Raw genomic sequence first — 25,885 nt, forward strand, 5'->3', positions numbered from 1 at the left:
GCAGCAGGCAGGAAGGCACCAGGTGGGCGGGGCTTAGGCCAGGTGACCTAGATCCACTTGCACCTGCTCCCCCTCTGCAAAGGAAAAGAAGCTGGAGGGCTCCTTAAGTAGGGAAACAGAGCGGCAAGCAGGAAGGCACCAGGTGGGCATGGCTTGCTAAGTGGTGAAAAAGAGTGGGAAGCAGGAAGGCACCAGGTGGGTGGGGCTTGCCAAGTGCTGAAAAAGAGCGGCAGGCAGGAAGGCACGAGGTGGGCGGGGCTTAGGCCAGGGGACCTAGATCCACTTGCACCTGCTCCCCATCTGCAAAGGAAAAGAGGCTGGAGGGCTCCTTAGGTGGGGAAACAGAGCGGCAAGCAGGAAGGCACCAGGTGGGCGGGGCTTGCTAAGTGGTGAAAAAGAGCGGCAAGCAGGAAGGCACCAGGTGGGTGGGGCTTGCTAAGTGGTGGAAAAGAGCAGCAAGCAGGAAGGCACCAGGTGGGTGGGGCTTGCTAAGTGATGAAAAAGAGCAGCAGGCAGGAAGGCACCAGGTGGGCGGGGCTTAGGCCAGGTGACCTAGATCCACTTGCACCTGCTCCCCATCTGTAATATTCCTCTGTATGCAGAGGAACATTACAGGCCCTAGCATTGACTCGTGGAATCCCTCTTCGGGGTTTGTCTTCTCGTTCTTCAGTTTCGTGCTGTCCCATTCTCGGCTTCCTTTTTGGTTGCTGCAGTATATGAGTGCTGCCGTTAGGAAGCTGTTCACGCTCCCTTCTCTGATGGTCTCAGTATGGTTAGCTGGCATCCTGCCCACCATGATATGGATGTGTTCCTGCCACCATGAAGTATAGGAATCTGCTCTCCTGCACTAACAACAGTATCTCCGTTGTTGCCGTTGTTGCCTGTGACAGGCTTTTGGCATATCAGACCACTGTTCTTTACCTCCTCGAAAGTCGCATGCTCCGAGGCTCATCTCAGGGAGGAGTGACAAATGATTTGTCACATCCTGCAAGCTGCTGCCACTCAGCACCCAGACTGGTAAAGGCCTGTGAGCTGAACACCAGTAACCACTTGTTTCAAGGGCTTTACAGGGTAGTAATGCTATAGAGGCCCATGTTTGAGGCCTGGGCAGAATGGTGAATCCCATGGAACAAGATATTTTTGCTGTAGAAAGTGAAAACCAAGAGTGAATCATTTATTAAAATATTGTTTAGATTGTTTTTTAATTCTTGGTTTGGGCCATTAATTCCAGTTTACATTTTTGTTCTGAATCTTAATGGATGATTCCTACAAGAGAGCATACTTCTTGCCTAACCCAGCAGGTATTTTTCCATTCAGTTAAAACATGCTTGTTTTTGGGAGATATAGATGCAAGATGCAGCTTTCTGTCCACTGGAAAAACGTAGTTTACTAGGAACACGCAGTGTCTATAACCCAATGGTCACTTCAGAACTCTCCCAAAATTGATTGATGGGACTTCAATGGTCACTGATCTAAAATATTGATGAACCATAAATGTCTGCTGGTCACTTTTGGAGGTGCAACATTTTCTGTTTCAGCCATCCATGCTTTCCCACCGAAGTCCAAGCACTTCCTTCCAACTCCTACCCCACCCAGGAATGGCCCTTAAGGGCCGGGCTGTTATGTAAGAGTATGCAAAAATGACGAACACTGCCGTCCTTGGCACTTAAGAGGTTAACACCTTTTTCTATTTACAGAAAAATAAATGTTAACATGCTCCACAGCCCTGAGGCCCCCGCCCCAGTATGTAAGTGGGGCATGCTATAAAGCTCTGGGTGTGGTGGGCGGGAGGCTGTTGCCTGATCTCTCTCTTAGTACCACATAATTTTCTAATCCTGGCTGATCTTCAACTCCCCTTCTCAAGCTACTGGTGAAGCTTGAACGTTTTGTGGGTCTCAACCCATCCAAAATTCAGAATTGTGTGCAATGCGGTAGCTCTGCTTTTGCTACCCAGACCTATTATTGACACCTTGGGGGAGAGCCACCAACCAACCAGGTTGCCGGGAATGCCGTAATAACCCATCCATAACTTCCCCATTCCGTTTGGCAACCTCAGCTACTACCATGGGTCTGACATGTTTCCTTGGCCCTTAAGTTAGTGCTTTCCACTTTGCAAACCTGCAACTGCACACCTTTACAGTTTATTTCTCTCACCGTTCCCTGAGCCCCTGTTTCTCTGAGCCCTGCATAATTGTTCCCATGCTTAAATCCCTCACCAACCACCATCATCTTCCACCAAGATGACTGCAATAGAAATAGTAAAGGGACTTACTTTCTTTAATATGTTCCGTGGTAGCCATCTTGATTTGTATTTTACTCAGGTGAAATGAGGCGTGTGTGGTCCCGAGTTCCTTTAACAAAATTAAACATGTGTACCCACGATAAATCCCTGTTTTGGAAATGGGGGAGGTGCATGGCTGTTCAAACCCTCAGCCATCCATTTTACTCTGGCCTACTTTCAGCTTGGCTTTTTAGCCACTATTGGCGCGTTTCATCCCTGGCATGGCTTTTATCGCTAGATTGGCAACTTCTAAGGTTACATTCCATTTTGATACCTGGGAAGCCAAAAACATGTTGTTTATTTGAATGTAGTACTATTTTTTAATTTTTTATTTGTATTGTTTTATTGGTTGTTTATCTTTCAACCTTTAACATAAATACACCTATTTAACATTCATTTCCAACTCATTGAATTCATCAATGCAGCTGCAAAACTCATCCACATCTTTCGATTATGGTGATGTTTCCACTCTCAATAGTTCCTCCAGAAGTTTCAGGGCGTCTATTGTTAGTCCAATTTTTGTAGCTGTTAGAAATTTCTCCCATAATTGGTTCTCACCAAATCGATCTAAGTCATTCAAAAAGGATGACATTGTCTTAGCTCTTTGCTCATTTAGTAGAAGACAGTTTAACAGCAAATGCCTTGTTGTTTCATTCCTGTCTGTCTCTTTACAAAAGCGGCATATTGTCTCCTGCACCGTTATCTTTTTCCTGGACAGGAGCAGTTCTTTAGATCCCAAGATATTTAGTCTGCATCGGAGGAATAGGTTTCTGTAATAGGGCGATGGAAATTTCATCAGGTATGCTGGCAGTTCATTCACCTTTCGGAGTTCCCAGATGATATTGATACACAGTTTACTCTGATTTATTAGCTCTATAGTTTCCATCCAATCCTTCTCCAACACAAGCCTTTTCGCCTTGTTTGGATTACTTTTCAGAGTTTCCAGATGAATAGTTAAATTGGCTAGTTTTTCTTCACACCGCTCTTTCCATCTTGACAGGTTTTTATTTTCGGTTAAATTGGTCCCTTTTAATATCTCAAAGGGTTCAGGGGAAATCTTTATGGCACATTTCTGAAAGAGGGAGAGTGATTTCCACAAGACAATTGACAGAACTAACTGTAATCTCACCTCATATCTTATTACAGCTGCAGGTACTGCATTCGTGAATCTTAAGACGTTTCGCCAAAAGAAAGCTTCACATAGCCCCCATGTTTTCCAAGATAAGTTCAATACTGCCTCTGCCCCATATGTTATAGCTGGTGTTACCTTTTGTTTAAATAGGATGGTAAGGGGAGACGAGGAGCATGTACCATAACGCCAACAAAGATCTTTTCCCTGGTTCGTTAGCTTTAGGAGTTTTTCCCTAATTAACTTGGCCAAATTCATTGATGTTCTTATTGATGCAATCCTTCAAGATATGTAATTGTGTCCACTGTTTCCAGTGGGTTGTTTCTATCTTCCAAGTAAAAGTTTTTGTAATTTTTTTATGGCAATATGCAGGTTAATCATTACCTTTGATTTCCCAATATTTATCTTTATATCATTAATATCCAAGTAAACTTTGAATGCGTTTAACCGTCGTTGGAGTCCGATAGCTGTTAGGTCTACAAAGCTATTTGAGTGCTTGGTTTCAACTTTATAGTTGTTATGGAATTATCAACAGTAAAACTGTGATTTTGCCCATCTGCTCTTGAAGGTAGTGACAGAGGTCGAGTTGCAACTTTGGGCTTTAGAATAGCAGGTGATCTCTCCTCTTTTCCATTCATATGGACAGCCTCGCTCTCCTTCTGTTTTACTATAGGTATAGGAATACTACATCAGTTTTCTACACCACACAAGAGTATTGGGAGAACAACATTAACGCGTCTGATTTCCAGACAGATGAAGTAGTAGCTTTATAAAAACATGTGATTTAGGAAGTAAAGCCATTTTAATTACACACACAGTGTCCCACATCATCTGTTCTAGATTTTACCATATCCTGCAATACAGATAAATGTTGCACAACATCTTTTTACTGTTAATTGCGAGTATGAGCTGGGTTTCTTTAGTACATCTGATGCCAAGTTATAAAAGGACATCTTAAGCCTGCGAAACATCCTAGCTGTGAGATAGCTTTTTGAAACACAGCATTCACATTGCAATAATTTAAGACTTGTGTGTTTACTTTACAATCAGATGACAACACTAGCAAATGAGTAGGACTACTCCACGCCAGGGCCCTATTCTGAAATGTCCACACTTTTATGATCAGTAGCCACTAATGCGCAACAGCAGTTGCATGCGTTTTAAGCAACTGTGAAATGTGTTGATTCTGATGGCACTGTGGAAATCCTAGCAATGTGCTATGTTGCCATCATGAAAATAATATTGCCTGCCAGCACTACTATCGGCTCGTGTTTGGTAACTTATAATCCGGGAGGATAGCTCAGTGGCAAAGTGCTCGCCTTGGAAACAAGATGACACGAAGCAACACAGGTTCGATCCGGGGTCCGCGCTTAGAAAGGTCTGGGTATTAAGCACGTTATAAATACGCAACTAAGACATATTCCGGTAACAGTGCCTCGATGCCCCTGCCATGTGTGAGCGCTTTAAAAATGCAAATAAATAAAATAAATAAATAATGTAACGAAAATGGTGCAGGTTTTTATTCGTGTTGCTGCCCAGCACCTAAAAGTGAAAAAATGCATGTGTGTTGGCTAAGACTACTGTTATGGACAGTGGAAGGCAAACAACACATGCTCACACATTAATTTTATCTGTTTGGTGGGATCATCTGTTTTGCAGGATTGTGCTGAATGCAATTTAACCCCATCAGCACTTGCCAGAGTTTAGGACGCCAATTGCCAAAGCGGTATCCAAGGAGAACTTGCAATATGTGAACACAATTGGCAGTCACTCAGCGTGCTGCGGTGATGGCGAGCAGCAGAACTCACAAGCATTTTCTGGAAGGGCTAACATGTTCAGTTTGTTCTCTGTCTGGGGGCCATATTGATCACAGGCTGGTGCCAAAAACGTAAGGCCCCGCAGAAAACTCATTTGTTGGCAGTGGGATTTCTAAGTGGTGATAACTAATTTGTTTTTCTTAAAATTCAGTTGACCAAGTTATACTGAAAAAAAAAAAACATGAAATGATTTAGATAACACACCATCAGGTGTTTTGCAACTCTCCCCCAGGATCTCGTGTTGCCGCTTGTTTTAAATTCTGCATTTTAGATCATACAGGCAAGTTACATTAATAACGCATGAATGGATTTACATTTCAGTTTGTAAGGCGGTTTGGGCACTCTGCCACAAGGAATCATCATGAAAATGACGCCCTGCCCAAGTATAACGCACTTTTAGCAAGTAACACTGATCAAAACGATTTGAAAAAAATATATATTTGGACAACATGTTAGAATATTACATGAATACCATGCATTTTAAGGAAAGTTGGGCCAGTGTCATACATATGGAGAATGGACTGCCAGTGGGCGGCATTCAATAATCCCATGGCAGTGCCGACGTAGACTTTCATTCTTTAGAGACGCATACCTTGAATACCACACATGGTGCAACAACAACACGCGCAGCCTTTCTTGTTTATGAGGATGACACATTCAGTACTGTGAATTCGGTAAGAATAATAATAACACCTGTTTATACAGCATGCCGAAGTAAGGGTCTCTGAAATGAATCACTATATAAGAGCCCCCATTAGTACACGATGCAAATGAATCATTACCTAGAAGTGTGGGGTATTACTGAGGTAATTGAAGGTTGCACTTGACATATAACTGCAGCAATCGGCCATGTAATTAGCTGACCAGACAATGCTTTGAACATTAGCCGGTTCTACTGTGCCATTTGAGGCAGTGCATGACATATGATGGTAGCATGCATTTGGTGACTAAATTATGCATACTAGACATTTAATAGCCTGAAATGACATTTCTGGGGTATTTGCGGACATGCTTGCATATGATGACAGAACCTGCTCATGTAATGATGTGCCTTTAAAATTAAGAATACTACCTAGGTGACAAAATAGACACATTTTGAATTCACAAAACACATTGCCCCTGATTCATGGATTATTTGCGCCAAAAAAAACAGGATTTGTGTGCCATTCTGCCCGCATATCCCTGTTTAACTAATGGGGATTTGCGGGCAGAATGGCGCCCAAATCCCGTTTTTTTGGCACAAATAATCCATGAATCAGGCCCATTGTATAGTGTGCCAATGATTATTCTTTCATTATTTCTCGCTCTCTCTCTTTCTCTCTCTCTGCCCCTCCCTGTCTCTCTTTCTCTCATGGGACATATCATCATATTTGTCTAATGCTTGTTAGGTACTCCCACTTAACACCAGTAGAAGAGAAGTTATGAACTCATCAAGCAAGCCCTTATCAGCTTTATTGGACCAGTGCCAGGCTTTGTAGCATAGGCAGAGCACATGTGAGACCTGCCGTGGGGAAAAAAAAACATTTTTTGAAGGGTAAATTTCCCATGGGCTGTAAAATCAACATCCCTTTTGGTGAACTGACCATAGTATGAGTTTGATTCTTCGTTTATTACAAAGTTCCTAAAAGGGAGGCTAAGACACAAACAGTGGAAGACTTTTTAATTAACCTTTTTTATGCCCACTCTTGGCAAATTGGCATCTGCCTAGCAGAGGTAGAAGGATGAGTAGGGGTAAAATGGCCCACACATCCCTCACACATCTACAATCCACAACACAATCATAAAGGTAAAACAGGGACAATCAAGAGATATACCTACTTTGACTTTTGGGGTAACGCAGGCCAAAGGGAAGGCTTTACTCTCAACAGGGGTGTGAAGGTGAACCAGTAGTGACCCAAGCAACACAGTATCACAGACCAAAATAAAGGGAATGCCTAATCAAGGTTCTATAAAAACAAAGAATTCAACAAACTATCTACCCAATACAAAAAAGGCATTATACTAGCCAAATCCAACTCCTTCAACATGAGAAGCACTAATGCAAAATCAAAATCCAAAGGGATGTTTGCTATCTTCAGGGAACTAGCTAGCCCATCTCCCAGCACACAGGGCATAGTTAAATATGAATCATGGTGCTCAGGCATTCAATCAGCTATGCTTAAAAGAATAGACCTCCTTCAGGGTAAAATTCAATCCCACCAGAATTTCCTGACCAGTACTGACCCTCCCATTTCTCGCTCTACCATCACCTCCTCCCATGACCAGGCACTCTTCTCCTTCAGAGATGTCTCAGAAACCGAAGTCGTGGCCCTCTTCAAAAATATAAAACCCTCCAACTGCAAAGGTGATATCTACTATGCCAATATCATCAGAGATTGTGCTGACACACTAGCACCATTCCTGGCAGCATTCATAAATGCCTCCTTTGCATCTGGCATTGTTCCATCATTCCTTAAAGAGGCCTGGGTATGCCCTCACCTGAGAAAACCTTCCCTAGACCCCTCTTCCTCCAACAATGTGGTTTTCTCAGGACACAGGTACTGGAAATTCACCACACCCTTCAGTAAAGCAAGCCTCCGGAATTATTTTTTTAGTAGTACAACTCAGGTGAGCTTTCTGCATTAAAGATATTTATTTTCTCAAACAAATTATTACGTACATGTGAAACGTGCCATAGCACTGGTATATGAAACTTTCATTAAAATACATGCAGATCAGAATTGGGCTCAGGGGTATTTTTCTCTTGGTGAAAAACTCCAACCCGAACCCCAGAGAATTTAACTTGAACATCACTGAATCTTGAACTCTCAAACAGCAGGACGTCTAGCGCTTTTTCTGGATCGCATTTCTTATATGATTCAAAATAATGTTTGATTAATGCAGTGGGCATTCTACTAAGAAAACACTATTGCAATTCAACCCTAGAAAGAGAGTAACTCGACTGCCATATACTATCATTATATGAAAATATGTACTAATGCATTCCTTTATTTTGTGTTGTTTTATTACTAAGATGATCATATTTTGAAGATGGTTCAACATGCATGAGCCTTATTTGTATCTACCTTTTATGAACACAATGGATCACTTGAAAGAGATGGTAAGTCTGCACTAAAAGGTATTTTCTTTAATATTCTGATCATTACAGATTCTGAACCTATATCCTCTCACATGCGCTCAATACAGGACATGGAGGCAGACAATTGGTTGAAGAAATAATCCCAGCAACAGATGTATTCAAGACATTCTAAGTATAGGCAGCTCGAAGTTAACCCAATTTATGAGACGGCTACTGACAGTCGAGGCATAAACGGACATCAAATTGGGCCTACGAGCAACACATGAAGCACCATTACATTGGACTGGCATTTGTCATGTGTTAGCTTTATCTCTCAGGACTGCTTTTTGCACTGCCAGTAGCTCCCTTGTGTGGACGGGACTGCATGTTCTCTCAGTGGCCCTTTAGTGAGGGGAGCTAATCTTTAGGCTTTGAATCTCATACTGGACATTTTAGGTTTGAGCTCTCTAAAACTTCCACTGCTAATTGATGCATTCCTGTTGCACCAGTATTTGCTTCTTCTTTGAGACAGATCTCCTTAAGTTTCGGAAGCTTCTCAAGACTTACCTTTTCTACTACTCCTTCCCTCTCCCCTTCATGTGCTAAGACCCCCCCACTGCTGCAATTGGTTCCTGGCCCCTTATGAGTCTTACTGGGGCCAGACCCACCTTGACCAGTCTACCCCAGCATAATCTATGAGCACTTGCCTTCGAGCACCCTTCCATGACCAGCTGATCCTGATCAACCCTGTCACCGCTCTAGCTGACCTCTTCCCCTGGCTTCCCCTTGCACTTGCCTTCCTTGGCCTCCCCCAGAACTTTTCCCAGCCCCTTGGCCCCCTCCTTTTGCACTTCCCACCTCTCCTCTCCCTTACCCCATCCCTTCTGCCCTGTCCCGCCCCTGCACTTATTCTGGCTGCACTTGTATGGTCTGAATGTCACAAGGCCCAGTAGGACCGTTTACTGTTGTTTTCTTTTTCCCACTGAGCCCCCCACCCCCCATTGCTGTCTTATGGCACCTATAAACATTTGTGTATAGGTGCCATACACATGCCCAATAAATACAAAATAAATAAATACAATAAAAACACCCCCAATTTGCAATGGGTTTGAATTAGAGGTGGGCAAGCCAGTTCAGATAGTATTCAACGCATTGGAAATAACGGTTATTCATACCATTATGAATACTCTGAACAATGAGGAGCTGAGATTCAGTCTTTCATAAGACTGAACCCCTAGTTTGAGTGGCTAGAAACATTGGAGTAAATAATGGCTCATCCTAGACTCACACATTAGCAGACATTTTTTTAATGTTTTCAATTCATTTATTTGTCCTATTTTGTTTCCATTTTGGTATTGTTTTTATTCTAATTTTAGTCTGACACTTCTCATGTATTCATATTCAAATTGATATGGCCTGACTCATGACAAACTATTTCTATGGCATACACTTGCTCTAATACATTTGACGAACAAAAAAGGCAGATCACTAGTGTTAAGCGTGGTTTGAGACCCCCTTATGAGTCAGCTGAAAGTGATTCAACTGATTCATACCATTACTATTAGAGTTCAAACCTTCCCTCGAGTCGAGCCCTTCAGGTACACACTTCCTTTATTTAATCTGCACACACTGAAATGACGGTGATTTGGTGTTTCTAAAATGTGCACTTGTGTCAATTCTCTTTTTTGACAAAATAACACCTACCGTGGTCCAAAGGCTGAATAGACCATCCATGGAACATATCTGATATTTTGGAATTCATGGGTCTGCTCTTCCCACCGTGGGTTTTGACATCCGCCTTCTTTTCCTCCATCCCAGGGATCTTCATGCAGTAATCCAGGACACCATTTGATCTCATTATTTCTGCATAGCCATTTTCACAGCCACACATTCCACTCTGGGAATAGAAACACAGGAAGAATGGCATTAATACAAATAAGCAACGTCTAACTCCAGCTCACATTTGCAGTGATGTCATTGTTGATTTCTTTTATGTTTTATTTTTATAACCTCTAACATATTCAAACAACGCACAATGTTGTTCTGAAAAGTAAAAAGAAGTGTTAAGAAATCATTAGATGTAAAAGATCCTAAAACCGCACTTGCTTCATATTTATTAATACAACACATGATTCTCCATAACATAAGATTATTATACTAGTATAACAAAGCTTACTGCTAGGCAGATTAAACGCCAATACATTTTTTAATATTATACATTGAACTTCATATTCAAAGCTAACTAGTGATTTCTTTGTGATACTCTGTAGCCTTCATTACCTCAAGTATGTATTTATTTTCATAGGTTACATTTACAGAACTACCTGTATCCCAATATCACATTCATCATAATGTTGATACATTTCTACCAAATAGTGTATCCTATTCATATTTTAAACACATGTTATTTTAAGCATCTTTCAACAGTTCAGAAACAAATCCCCTTGAATTGATAAGGATCAGGGGATATTTGTTTGTCTTTATTTTAATGTTCTATCATTCAGTATTTACAGTTGCTAACATTGACTTTTAGCTGAACCACCATGTATTATGCCATTGACAATCTATTATTAGGCAAGTAGACAATTAAAAGGGACACATAATACACGACAACATGGTGTACGACCGAGAAGGAAAGTAACATTAACCTAAGGGCGAAGTAGCGGAGTCAGATAGGATAGAGGGGGGATAGGGCAAGGAGAGCTCTCTCTTTGGCAATCAGGCAGGTACTGAGCAGCAAGACCATTGTTAGATTTTTAGATTTTTAGACTAGGAGAAGGAGATTAAAAAGGGAGTGATTGTGAATGGAGAGCCAACTAACATGTTGTCAGTAAGTAGAGGTGGGGAGGATTTGGGTAGGTTGTAAAGAGTGTGGGTAGGAAAGTTGACGACTTTGTCCAGAGAACAGGGAGTAGGATCAAGCAGTAGTCAATTTTTCTGAGCAAGAGAGTTTTATCTGAAAAGTTATTGAGAAATAGATGACATGTTCAAATGTTGAAAGTGTTTATATTCTGCACCAGAGGCAGTGATAGTGATGGCTTTTGCATTTGGAGGCCCCTATCCCAGGAGACCTCAAGGTGGCAAGTCTGGGGCAAGGGATCATGAAGTTCAGAGATGAAGTAAATGGAGGAGGGATTGGGTGGCATTAGTAAGACAAAAGAAATATGACTTGCATGTTTTAGAGTTCTGTATGAGGATGACACAAGTCTCCCTGGGACAGATTTATAGATGGTGGAGATTGGTGCCCTGGGGGCAAGAGCTAGAGGGTTTTGTGAGTTCCAAGAGATTTTAAAGATTTTCATTTCCAGCTAGGAGGTGATCCAGGTGGGAGCACATTTCAGGAAACCAAGGTCTTGAATATTAAGGAGGAGAAAGAAGTGAGTGACAGCATTACAAGTGGCAGAGAGATCCAAAAGGATGACTATAGAAGAGAGTTTGCCGTGGTGAGCCTCAGAGGGAAAGTAGGAAATGTGATTGAGTGCATTCTTGGTTAAGTGTTTACCATGGGTGTCAGATTGATTGGGATGGCCAAGGCCATTATTCTCAAGGTACTTAGTGATCTGACTGAAGAGTTCTCACTCAAGGACCTTTGAATAATGAGGGAGGCGGGAAACATTGTGATAGTTTGCCTGGGCATTTGAGAAAGCAGAGAGTTTCTTTAAGAGGTGTAGGATTTTGGCAGGTTGAAGGAGTCTGGGAATTGTATTAAACCATGTAAACTATTTTTGTCTGCAACACATTACAAGCTGTGATGTGGGTTTCCTTGTAAATCCAAAAAAAATGTATCTTGATTAAATGTTCAACAACTGTAGGATGACTTTCATTACATAAAGTCTCGGGAGGATAGCTCAGGGGCAACGCGCTCATCTTGGAAGCAAGACGACGAGACGCAACACAGGTTCAATCCCCGGATCCATGCTTAGAAACTTCTGGGTATTAAGCGTGTTATAAATAACCAATTACAAAAGAAATTAGCCAGGCATTACAGGGGATGCCAGTGTGTAGCTATGTACTATAAGCATTAAATACCCTGTATCGTACATAAAAAGGATATTAAAGTCACTTTGGAATACCTATAAATGAAGTTATCCTTCGGCCTTGTCCATCCACTTGGACTTACACTTTGGGGTACTTTACCCCAATTATACAAATGTTAGCTATTCCCTTACTCTAATACACTGAATGCATTTTGTGTTATTGTTGTTGAATATGCGTGATGGTTTTCTGCATAGGTGAAATAATGGACAATTATCAGTTTGGTTCAGTAGCTGGAGAGGAAAGTCCTCCTGATTGGATGATTGGACATAGTGTGTTGCTATAGATGGTTGGACATTTATTATCTTAGAAACTGCCATAATTCTGTTCGTCTGTGTGCCTTGAAAGGGAGCAGAAGGATTAGACTGGCAGTAGGTTTATTGTTTGCAAAGGTGAAGCAGCACCAATCTATCTGCATTTTATTACCTATTTGAATGCACACAACTGCTATTGCATTTTATTATACTGCTTAAAATATGTTCAGCAAAACGTTGCAAGCTGCATTGTATTTATTTGCTGTGCATACAAACAGGTTCAACAGCGTTAATTTTTTTAAGCAAATGGTAGATCTCTTGCATTAGCTTAAGCAAGAGAACCAACAGAAACAGAGACAATGCATCAATGCAAGTGCAATTGCAGAAGTCAAAATACTATATTGTTTGAATACATTTTTGCTTTGGTACTGTTTGCCCTAGTTCTAGAAATCGGGTGGAATTTTCCTGGTTTAAAAATGCAGTGAAACAATGGATCTCATTCCAAGATTGGTGGTGCGGGAAAACAAGTGGAGGAAGTTCAGTTAACAACATATTTTTTGTCAGTAACGGAATTACTGCCTTTTTTACAGTATCACTGAATTATAATGTTTGGCAGATTTACCGCCGGCGAAATTATCATTAAGTAAATCTGCCAATTTTTGGAGGTGAAGTCTTGATTCTGCTGGACGTAAATCGTCAACTTTACCACCAAAAATCAGTGGATTTACAGCACACTAATTCAGCTTGTGGTAAATCCACCAGAAATACCCATGGAGTCCTACAGATTCCAAACTTGGGGAAATACCCAATCCTCACTTGTAATACCATGATAAACCCACAGTTCCAGGTGCCGGTAACTGTAACCAATCTTTGCAGTTATTCAGAGATTTACGGCCAAATTACTACTAAACTTGGAATGAAGCCCAATGTCTTTTTGCACTAGGGCAATTTTTTACCTAATGCCGATTGCACTTGTACTGATGCAATGTTTTTGAAATATAGTTACATGTATTCAAGGAGTTTACGGCCATGTATTATAAGGAATACAATACCCTGTGCCATATGTCACAATGATATCTTGGTAACTTGATAGATATCCTTATAAAGAGTAGCAGAGGGTACTTCATCTCACATACATTTAGAATGATCAAATACTAAGATAACTCTCAGGAGGATATAAAGAGATGGGATACAGGTGGTTACAGACCGGGATATAGGTTAGTGAAAGAGTCAGATTCCATACAATACTTTACAACAAACTTGGCATGATTTGCTTCTCTGCAAAGTCCTGTAAGTTCAGTCCACCAATATCATGCATGTAGCATATCTGAACCGGACTGGACACTTGCTTTGATTGATTGATATATTATTTCTATCGCGCTCGTACACAAGTGTTTCAGAGCGCGACAAGGCAAGGGAGGGGAAGAGGGGAGAACAAAACAGCGATCTTACTAGGCCCAGTGACATTGAGAACGCACAAGTGCATGGGAGAGCACGAGGGGAAAAGTGCATGGAAGGAGGGAGAAGAGGAAAGTGCAAAGCAGAGGAGAAACAGATAAAAAACAATAAATAAATAATACAGGCAACAATCAGCTGCTGAGATCTGTGTGTAATTTGCCAGTGGCATGTTTGAATCCCATAAACACTAACACTGTATTTCATCTTTATGAGGTCTTTAAATGATTAGTACCTTCATATTAGCAATAACAATTGCATATGAAAATGTTCCATGTACTGTGCTTTTGGGAAAGCAGTACATTAATATCAAATTATTATTAGCAACAATAGGTTGTTATTTCAGCTCGCTTTCCATGGTACACCTGTGCCTATGACTCTTTCACATTGTATACGCTTAACCGTGTGCTTACTCCATATTATTGATGCATCACTGCACTCCAATCTTTTATACTGAGAGGCTTTCCTTCTTGCCCAGTGTAATACGTTAGCTTTGACAAGCACCTTCTTTAAAATAAAATAAAATAATAATAAAAAGACCAGAGCAAACAAGCCACTTTGAGGGTTGTTTACGCTGGTGCTAAGCAAGTGAAGCAGCACTGTAGACAGTACACTGAATCCATTCACCTGTACAGTCAACAGGTACTTCAGTCTTATAGGGAAGAAACGTTCGGCGGTAAAGGGGGATGGAATATATCCGCAGACATCTGGTGTAAGTTAGAGGGCAAATTTTGGCGAAAAGTGCTACGACTACCACAGAACCTCTCAACAACAGTGATCCGCTATGAACTGGGCATAGAGTCTTTATACAGTACAGTGCTGTGGAAGTCCATCTCGGCATGGCGCAAAATGAGAATGGTTCCAGTAGCTGGCCCTTATGAAATCCTACAAAAAAGCTCCAACACCAACACGTCAGAGCTAATAAGCTTGTGGGAAAAAAAATTGCTCGCGATCATGAGATCTGCAGATCTGACGGAAGAGCTTGTCATGAAAATGCCACAAAGAGCCAAAATAAAACTGAGACGCTGGAATTGGATTCCGAATGACGAAAAGCAAAAAATGTTGACATCTATTCAAGATCTGGGAACATCGTCGCACGGCCTTGACGAAACCCCCAAGTACTTACGTAAATTCCCTTCACGACATCATCGCAATCAATTCATGAGATTGCGCTTCAACCTCTATAAGACCAAAGCAGCTCTATAAATGAGGCGCAACCCCAATACCAGTGATAATCAATGCAGATACTGCAATAATGCAGTGGAATCAGCTAAACATCTGATAATTGAATGCTCAGCTACCAAAGTCCAAAGTACACTACATCTCGCAAGTTATGCTCCAATGGAAGACAACTTAGAACAGTGGTGGAGCTATCTAATCACTGGAACAAATACACGGCTGATGTGTGCAGTGATAAATTATATGGACTCCATATTTCCAGCAATTGGATGAGGCTTTGGGCTGATCACAACAAGCAGCAACAAGATGAATTGTCAAGCAAAGGATATATGGAAAAGTGTAATAAAACGTTTGTTTTTTGTAAACTAAACTAAAAATTACAATAAAAATTAAAAAAAAAAAATAGGGAAGATATACACATCTAGCCTGGAGCAGTGAATGGAACTAGGGAAGGAGCAATTGAATGGTCTTTCCCTTTGCATCCAGCAAAGAAGCGTCACACATACAGGGGGAGAGCCACGTGTAGTTTAACTTTTGAAATGGCAGAGAAAAAGGCACCTGGGCAGCCTAATTAATTAAATAATTAATTCATCTTGTTGCTTCCAAGACACACACGTTGACTCTGAGCTGTCCTCCCCACCTTAGTACACAATGATCTTAAAGGCACCTTTATTCAGAAAAGTGAAAACGTGGAAAGGCCTCCCCAAATATCTGACTGAATGGTGTCTCCGGATCAGATTCCACCATTCAAAAGGGAGAAAGCTAAGTGTGACCTTGTTTTCTGTATATCTAATTAAAAAATAAAGCAAGCATGCCCGTTCCATAGAAAAATATGTGAATGTATTGTCTCAGCGTACGTGCTATGTAAAGTATCCTTTGTAAAATAATGTGATGTGCTTACATGTGAGTAGGAACATACGAGGTCAGAAAATTGCGAGAGACATCGCAATGATTTATATAAATGTTGTTAAAGTCTAATATGCACTGCCTTCCATGTTTCTACGGTCAAAATTGATTTCACCACCCATCCCAGAATTCAATAAGCTGCACATTGCTCTGGAACACTGCATGTCAGGCAGATTAAATAATGTTGACCACATTATATAGTCAAATCCTATTTAAAAAATTAAAAAAACAAAAACTCCCAATTCTAGTTGTGCAAGTGCACAGACCATCTGGAAATTGATTTTTCTTTTAAATTATTAATGTGTGCATATGGACTACTTGTCAAATAACATTTTACCCATTGACTACTTGTCAAATAAAATGTTATCCATATTTCAGCTGGATAGGAGTGCACATTTCAGCATGTTTTAAGAGAGTGATAGCCCTACATTAGGAATGAATTCAGCATATATTCACTCCCTTCCCAACATCAAGTACATCGGAGGCTGCATCGGGGAATTGGCTTGCCTCAGAACCTTCCCCTCATCACGAGGCGTCTTCTGGGGTGTTGCATAGACTGCTTCTGTAGGTAGGTCCACTTGGGCTGAGCGCTGCCTGGTTTGCGCACATTGCAAAATTTGGGTACTGATTGAGTGTTTGGCATTTCATCTCGAGTGTCAGCATCGACATTTTGGTAATTCATGGTGTATTTGTGTTCGTTCGGCGACCATTCCAAAATGGCCACCTTCAACATAAGCACCGAAGTGCTGTGTGTATTTACTCCATGAGGGCCTTGTGATTGGCCAAGTCCCTCACATCAGGGACAATCAAGGAAGCCGGCAGGCAAACGCCATGGGCCCACTCCTGGCTCCTGCTCCTGACATCCTTCTCTCACTCCCTTCCCGGCATCAAGGACATCAGAGGCTGCATCGGTGAAGCCACTCGCCTCAGAGACTTCTCCTCATCATGAGGCGTCTTTTGAGGTGTTCAATCGACTGCTTCTGCAGGTAGGCCCACTTGGGCTGAGCAATAACTGGTTTGCGCACGTTGTGGAATTTGGGCACTGATTGAGTGTGTTTTCGGGAGAATCTTCTTCATATGGTGGCATTTAATCTCACGTGCCACCATCTACATTTTGGGCATTTGTGGTGTATTTGTGCTCTTTCTGTGACCATTCCAAAATGGCCACCTTCCACACAAGCACTGGAGTGCTGTGTGTGTCTACTCCATAAGGGCCTTGAGATTGGCCGAGCCTCACACATCAGGGCCAATCAGGGAAGCCAGCAGGCAAACGCTGCCCCCCCCCTGCTGAAGGCCCATTCCTGGCCCCTGCCTCTGACATCCTTCCCTCACTCCCTTCCCGATATCAAGGGCATCAGAGGCTGCATCAGGGAAGCGGCTCGCCTCAGCGCCTTCCCCTCATCACGAGGAGTCTTCTGGAGTGTTGCATCGACTGCTTCTGCAAATTACTTGGTCTGAGCAGTATCTGGTTTGTGCACATTGCAGAATTTGTGCACTGACTGGGTGTGTTTTCGGAAGAATCCACTTCATATGGTGGCATTTCATCTCGAGTGTCAGCATCTACATTTTGGGCATTCATGGTGTATTTGTGTTAATTCTGTGACCATTCCAAAATGGCCACCTTCCATACGAGCACCAGAGTGCTGTGTGTGTTTACTCCATGAGGGCTATATGACTGGCTGAGCCCCACACATCGGGGCCAATCAGGGAAGCCGGCAGGCGAATGCCGGCTTCCCTTCCGAAATCCTACTCCTGGCCCCTGCTCCCGCCATCCTTCCCTCATTCCTTTCCCAACATCAAGGACATCAGAGGCTGCATCGAGGAAGCGGCTTGCCTCAGAGTCTTCACCTCATCATGAGGCATCTTCTGGGGTATTGCATCAACTGCTTCTGCAGGTAGGCCCACTTGGGCTGGGCATTATCTGGTTTGCGAACATTGCAAAATTTGGGCACTGATTGAGTGTGTTTTTGGAAGAATCCACTTGATATGGGCATTTTGATGTATTTGTGCTTATTCTGCAACCATTCCAAAATGGCCGCCTTCCACACAAGCACGCTGATTCTTAGGCTGAGCAAGATAAAGTGATTTGCAGGCATCAATTCTGCTCAGCAACAAAGCCGCCACCCCAGGGCATCTAGTGCCTGAGGAAGAAAAGGTAAAACCTTCCTCAGGATTTTAAGATGGAAATAGCGAGATTGGCAGACAGCACTGGTCTAAGCCTCCATTGAGAGAGAGGAGTGACACCCAGCAACAGGCACAGGAGGAGGACCAAGAGAAGGGGGCCAGAATAATTAAGGTAATTCGATTGCCAGCCAATCGAATTACCTTACCGCCAGGCCGGCGGATAACCTTGAGTTGCATGATTCACTTTGGCAGATTTACGCTCATTATATCAAAGAATTAAGACAGTGATCATAGATAATTTCTTATGCATTACTAGCCTTTCTCGGGCGGAAAACAACAATAGAAAGATATCAAAAGAGGTGTTGAATCCATCACATTAATTATTCCCATTAATGGAAACAGAATTCTTAAGAGAAATAATTCTGAATAAACTCAACTGAATGTCCAGCCTCAAAACGTATGTGCTACTTTGCCTTCCGGATTCTTGATGCCTTGTGCTAGTTTAGCATTGGACCAAAGAGACACAGAGAGAGGAGGTCCCACCACCGAGATTTCCATCTTGTCACCGTTCAGCTTCAGGAAAATGTCCGCTACCCAGCACCCAACAACTCCCAAACAACCCCTAAACTGAGAAGGATAGCTAGGATTCCACAAATTAAGCAGGAAAATAATCTGAGTATCATCAGCATAAGAGTAGCAAAGAAAGCTGCAGGAATGGATGAGATTGATAAGAGGCTGGATATAGATATTGAACAGAATCAGGGCCAAAGTGGACCCCTGAGGAACACCACAAGAGAGAGTTTCAGAACAGGAGAAAAAAAGAGGCAGAAAGAGAATTTGAGATCTCCCAACCAAAAAAGATGTAAACTAGGCAAGAACCAGGCCAGAGAGACCTGCCTTAGATAGGCTGGCCAGTAGAGTGTGATGATGAACGGTGTAAGTTGGCTGACAGATCTAACAGAATCAAGCCATCCACTTCAACCTGGTCAGCCATCCATACCCGATCATCCACTTCAGACAACAGGACACTCTCAGTACCCTAGCCCGGTCTAAACCCTGACTAAAATGGATCAAAAAAGATTTTTCAACAAAAAAACTCAGTAGTGGAGAAATAAGGGATTCAAGAAGCTTCATAATGTAAGGCAGAAGAGAAATAGGGTGAAAATTGGCTGCGATCAAGGTGTCAAGAAAAGTTTTTTTCAATAATGGTACAATGATCGCCTGCTTTAAAACAGCTGGAACTAAACCATCAGTACAAAAGGCATTTATTGCGTGAGCAACCAAAGGAACCATAAATGGCATAATCTCCTTAAGCACTTTCAGTGGGATTGGATATAACGAGGAGGTGGATTTTAGTTTGGCCATAGCAGTTACAATGTCCCCATATGAGACGATGGGTAATTGTGACCAAGAGTGGGAAGAAGAAGGCACTGACTTCTCAGGCCCTATCAAGCCTGTCATGGAAGAGGAGCAAGATATGTTTTGCTGAATTCAACCATTTTTTTGATGAAGAACCCTGACAGTGTGCCACACAACACTTGGAAGGGCATAACGCTTGCTGATGGAGTAGAATTAGAAGATAGTGAAGAAACTAAAGAAAACAGCTCTTTAGATTTATTAAGAGCAGTTTCAACCTGCATCGTGTAAACACTGAGTTTAGCATTGAAAATGGCACCCTGGTAGTGCTTTAAAGTTTCCTTAAATGCTAACTTAGCTTTAGGGCAGTGCCCAGATCACCATGTATGTTCCAGACGCAGATCCCTCAAATTCAAATTGAACCAAGGCTCAGATGGCTGTTTCTGCTTCCTTGCCACACAAAGTGGCGCTAAACTGACAGCAGCGGATGCAAAATCTCGCTTTAGCAGCCCAGATAGACAGGGCTACCTTGGCTTTATACCCCAAATCCCATTTCCATTTAGATGGAGGTGGTAAGGTAGTCATAACAAAGGCCACCTGAGGTAAAATCCAGAATGGAATAGCCATATGGTTTGACCACATAATTGGCAGTGGCATAAAAACGTTTACCAGTGTTTGAGAGGCCAATATTAGGTTCAATGTATTGCCCAGATAGTGTGTGGGACTGCAGACCAATTGCACAAGATCGAGCTCAAACATTGCACTAAGAAAACGTGTAGCAGAATCAGAGGGAGAATTAGAACTAGAGCAGTCACAAGGCCCAAAAATAAATCGCAAAACACAGAGTTGGCACCAGGTGGTCAATATACTATTATAAAATGTACTACATAAGCCGTGGTAACCACCAGCGGATAACATAGTAAATTGCAATTTAACCATCAATGCAACCCCTCCTCTAGGGTGCAAGGGGTTGCAATCTAACCAAATAATACCATAGTGGGATGGAAGAGCTTGCTCTCTTAGCCAGGTCTCAGTTCCACAGAATGCATCAGGAGCATGTTGAATAAGAAAGTCGTAATGCGTCAAGGCGAGAGCACGCAGTGAGCACGTGATCATGAGGAAGCATTTCAGCACATGTTGAGCACATAATAGATCAAACCTGGAGGGAACACTGACTCAGGAGGAGCAAGCTGAATTAGCTGATTCCGAGGTGCGAGAAATTAGCCTGCAAAGTGGCAGTGTCAACAGGGGCCTCCCGCCAAAGCCTGGTCTGAGCCCAGATGAGCAGAGATGTGCTTGCCTTAAGCACACCTTTAGTGTACTGTCTGGGTGCACGCTATGTGCAGCGAGTCACGTGAGGCTGAGGTGGATCAAACAAAAAAACGGAAGAAATTATTTTGAAGCAGCTCACCAAATAAAAACACATTTTCAATATCAAGAATAAAGGCACCTTTTAAAAAACAGTAACACTAGCACCAAGAAAAGAATCCTAAAATGCTCAGTTTCCTAGTTAACACACACACAATTTTATTACACTGCTGGCATTTAAATGCAGCTCACAGTAAAAGAGCAGCCTTACTGCTCTCATATGCAGTGGCTACCTAGTAATAATGCATTTCTTATAAAGCGCTACACACCCATAGGTCTCAGAGCCCTGAACTAACAGAAGACATTATTATCCCACAGAGAAGAACTCAATTTATCGACCTCAGAAGGATGAAAGGCTGAGTTGACACTGCCGGGATTCGAATCTGCCACAGCAGTCTACACACAGATCTTAGGGGTGAGTGCTTAGCTCACTGTGCTATATGCCGTCTAAAATCTGCTAACCTGGAGTTAAACTCACCTGATCTTCTTGAATGTACTGAGACAAGTGATTTGAGAGTCTTTCTTCAAAAATGAAAAGAGCAAAAATATCCGCCAGTAACAGTCACATTGAAAGGGATGTTTGTTAGGTTTCATGACAACTGTCAATCTCAAACTATGAAAGGTTTCTCAAGTGAGGTTGAGATGGAATTATATGTAAATACTACAACGTCATGGCAATATGTATTTTGATAATACTCTACACACAGCATTTCTCATGTTGTTTTACAATTGGATTTACAAGCTGGAGGACCTTGAATCAGATAACTAAACCCCATCTCTTACAAACCTTTTCTTTCTCTCGTAACTTTTGGAGTGGAAGCTAAAATAAAATATTCGTGATCCCTGACGTTCGCTAGTTAAATTTAACACAGGGCCTATTGTTACATTTGTTATTTTTTTTATTTTATTTTGGGAAGATCCGTCTTTGGCTTACCAGGCCAGAATGTTAAAAGTTTTGAGGGCCTCATTACGAGTTGGGCAGTATTACAGCGGCAAATCTGCGAAAATGCCAGCCAATCGAATTACCTTACCGCCAGGCCGGCGGATAACCTTGAGTTGCATGTTTCGCTTTGGCAGATTTACGCTCATTATATCAAAGAATTAAGACAGTGATCATAGATAATTTCTTATGCATTACTAGCCTTTCTCGGGCGGAAAACAACAATAGAAAGATATCAAAAGAGGTATTGAATCCATCACATTAATTATTCCCATTAATGGAAACAGAATTCTTAAGAGAAATAATTCTGAATAAACTCAACTGAATGTCCAGCCTCAAAACGTATGTGCTACTTTGCCTTCCGGATTCTTGATGCCTTGTGCTAGTTTAGCATTGGACCGGGCTAATTCATCTGTGAAAAAGAAAGGGTCTTTGCATACCAGTCCTCCAAACCTTTTACTTATAAATGTATAAATGTAAACAAAGCTTTTTCAAACTTTTGCACTTTCCAAGAGACCTTTTTCAGATGTTTTGTTAATATAGGTATTCCGACATAGGTAAATACAAATGACTGCATGTTGTGCATAGTGAGCACATTTTTTTTTAACCAATTTTATCTAAACAAGTTTGGTTGCAGCAACAATGATCACCATATCAGACAGAAGAAATGAATACAATCAGCATTCAGATCGTCAAGTCCCTCCCATTATTTTTTCCAGCCCCTGTTCTATTGCACATTTTCTCTCCCTTCCCACAACTCCTCAGTGTTGCTCAGAGCCTTAGGAGCCATTATACAGACCATAGCTTGTGTGTCAGTACTAGGTCATTTAAATCGAACTTGAAGACCGGTGACCAGATATCTGTGAACCTATGGAGTTGGTAATCTATGGAAGCTGTCACTTTTTCTGCTACCAGTATGTCACACACCTTCGAGCACCTTTGTTCAATCTTTTCTGCAACCAATCGATGGGTGAGCAATTTGGAGGTCTCCTCCATTTCGGATAAATCCCTTTATACAGAGGAATCAGTAGAATTACCATAGAACCCATGGGTAGTTTCCTCCCGGTTATATCAGTAATGAGCGTCATTATGTTCTCCCAAAAAAGTTGGATAATTGGGCAGTCTGACCACATATGAAAGTAAGAACCCTGAAGGCCACATTTACGCAAGCGGTGGGGGTCAATGGAAGTTTTGACTCTGTGTACATAACCTAGTTAATACCACATAAAGTCAGCTTAAACATACACTCGATTAGGGACACATAAGCAGCAAGACAAATGTTGGTGTCAAATGTCTGGCCAAGGGTGGTCTCCAGTGATAAGCTCCAGGGCACCAGGAGTCCATAGTACTGCCTGCATTACCTGAGGGTGGGCAATTCTGTGCCTGATTTGAGAGTACCTGAAACTACCTTTTTGAGGTATGGGGATTTTCGGGAAGAATGGCACACAATGGACATTTTAAGCGCAAATAATACCATGAATCAGGGTGTAAGTGTCATTCAGAGTTGGATGGATATTCTTAATGAAATATCTCTGGCCAAAGTTACCACTTCCTCCAATGATATTTCTGAAAACCCACCCTATTCCGAGTTTACCACCAGGGAAGGTTGTTTTTTGAATACCACCAGAGGCATTTCAGAAATACCAGCTTTGCATGGGTACGTTATTGAGGTGGTTGGCATAACATATGCCCACATGTTCACCTTCCTAACGTGGCTCTTTGTAAAAACCTTTTTCATTGAATTAAAAGAAAGCACTGGTTCTTCTGTACAGTAGTAGAACTTTTTTAGGTGCCAAGTTGTTTTTTTTTTACCTCCACTTCTCAGGAGGAGGTAAGAGTCAGTGGATGTTCTGCATAAAGTCTGCCCCACCTTCCACATTTCATACATTATGCGATTGTGTGTAAATCACTTCTCATCGCTGTGTCTCATTGTCCTTAACTATCTCTAGGGAAAGTCTTAGTCATATGGGTTTATAAACTGTAGTGTTATTCCTTAAATCATTATTATTGTATCCATTTATGTAATGTGAACTGGTGGGGGTGCAGGTTGCTGAGTGAGAGTCTATGGGTTCGGAAGGTAGATATTGTGACAGGTATGGGGTTTGTGTTGTGGGCTGGGGAGGCAGGAGGCCACGCATGGTTCTTTTTCTGTGTCAGCTCATGTTTGGCTCTGAGCGAGAACCAGACACCAGACACCTGGTTCAGCACTGGTTTGGCCCCACCATTGAATTATCTAGAGTGCCAACCTATTTACCGTGGTCTAAAACTAAAGCTGGGTTGGGATGGGATGGGCAGAGACGTGGTCTGCTGTCAAAATGTAAACTGGGACATGGGGAAATATTGACTCAAAATACCAGCTTTCCCATTTCACCAATCATATGGCCCTGGTTAAATAATGTTAGTATGCTAGGTATGTGAGTGAGATCCCTGTGGCCACCGTCTCTAAGAAACCACAAACATAACTGAAAGATATGTTGCATAAAAGGAAAATAATGTAAATACTGTCTATTGTATATACCTGAGAATGTGTGGGAGAGGTTGGCATTGAGTTAACTTGTTCTGGAAGCTGGGGCTGCTGCATTGTTGGCTTGGGCCACTGCAATGCACCATGTGCCAAAGAATTATACTTACCCCACCCCGCCCCCACCCGGCCAAACGTTGCCAGTCCTCCCATGGGTGTAGTTTTTCAAAACAAGGAAGCGGATGACACTCTAGGGCATGATTTACAAAAGTGTTTTTCAATAGGAACCCCCATTGAAAACATGCTTTGTAAATCGGCCCTAAATCATCCTTTATATGTACTCTCATGGTGTTGCTCTGTTTCATTTGCAAAGGTTTAATCTTCATGTTTTTTTTAAAGACAGCCTACAGGAGTTTTGAGATGTTTTTGATTCACTGGTGACATTTTAGAGACACGGGTAAATTCAAAATCCCATGTGGCTCTGCCAGCACGTATATGCCAGAAATGGGGATGAGAGGTAGTGCTGGGTGATCCCCATACATTCATAAAGATTTTTTAACATGTCACAACTTTTCCCCACTCTTTTCGATTTCTTTAGGCGAATTGTAACTAAAGGACCTAATAGCTACAGAAACTGTAAACATTACATGTTTCAGCATGACCTGAAACGACATCTTGAACAGCCAATTGGAAATACAGCAGAGCCGCTGGATAGAAAGTAAAAGGTTATAAGGAGGCGCCATCAAAGGGAACCGTGTTTATACGGTGACAGACAGCAGTTTGTTGTTCAGTTTATTGGCCGAGCTTCATGTGCCGATTTCTATGGAGGTCATGTCTGTGCTGCTACAAAGTACAATGCCAGGGTTGGAGGTCAAACGCTAGCCGAAGAAACAGCAAACGCCACTTTAGTGTATTGTGGCCAGCATGCCAGCTTTGTGTTGGATTGGTGCTTTTTGGTTCATTTTACTGTATTTACCTGCTCCCCTGTGAAGAACTGTTAACGTCTCTAGCTGTTGATTGCAACAGACAGCTTAAAATATGTCAGTAAATAACAATGGAAATCATGGCAAACGGGTTGTAAATGCTTGCGTTCAAACAATCAGTCAGAGAAATAATAGAACGTCCAGAAAAGGCAATACTGGTACACTAAAAAAAGGGAAACTGTTCCAAATGCATCCCACTAGAAGAAGAAAATAGAGCCATCCAGAATGTAGGTTTGTTGGTACGCAGTGACATCAATAGGTGGGGGGGGCAACCACACCAGGTCTGTGGGGGTGGGGAGCTCAGCCCAGTCTGAGAGAGAGAGAGAAAGAGAGAGAGAGAGAGAGAGAGAGAGAGAGAGAGAGAGAGAGAGAGAGAGAGAGAAAGAGAGGTTGACTGGAGGTATAATGTGCAAAGTAAGTGAGAGGAGGCAGAGAATGTTCAGCAGATGGGGAGGGAGAGAGAGACTCTCATGCTATGTTCAACTCAATACACTCAACTTTGTTGCTATGACAAGTTACATTAATATTGCCAAAGTAAA

General features: G+C 42.0%; 1 protein-coding gene across 1 annotated transcript in view; it reads right to left on the bottom strand.

Annotated features, from left to right (window-relative positions):
• Positions 1 to 25,885, bottom strand: part of THSD7B (thrombospondin type 1 domain containing 7B) — a 2,969,219-nt gene that overhangs the window by 108,068 nt on the left and 2,835,266 nt on the right. The window contains exon 26 of the mRNA XM_069616536.1: positions 9,990 to 10,182. Coding sequence (XP_069472637.1) covers positions 9,990 to 10,182 — 193 coding nt within the window. The remainder of the gene's footprint in view (positions 1 to 9,989; positions 10,183 to 25,885) is intronic.

This window comes from Ambystoma mexicanum, chromosome 9, assembly GCF_040938575.1.
Source record: "Ambystoma mexicanum isolate Mex_15411 chromosome 9, UKY_AmexF1_1, whole genome shotgun sequence".
NCBI lineage: Eukaryota > Metazoa > Chordata > Amphibia > Caudata > Ambystomatidae > Ambystoma > Ambystoma mexicanum.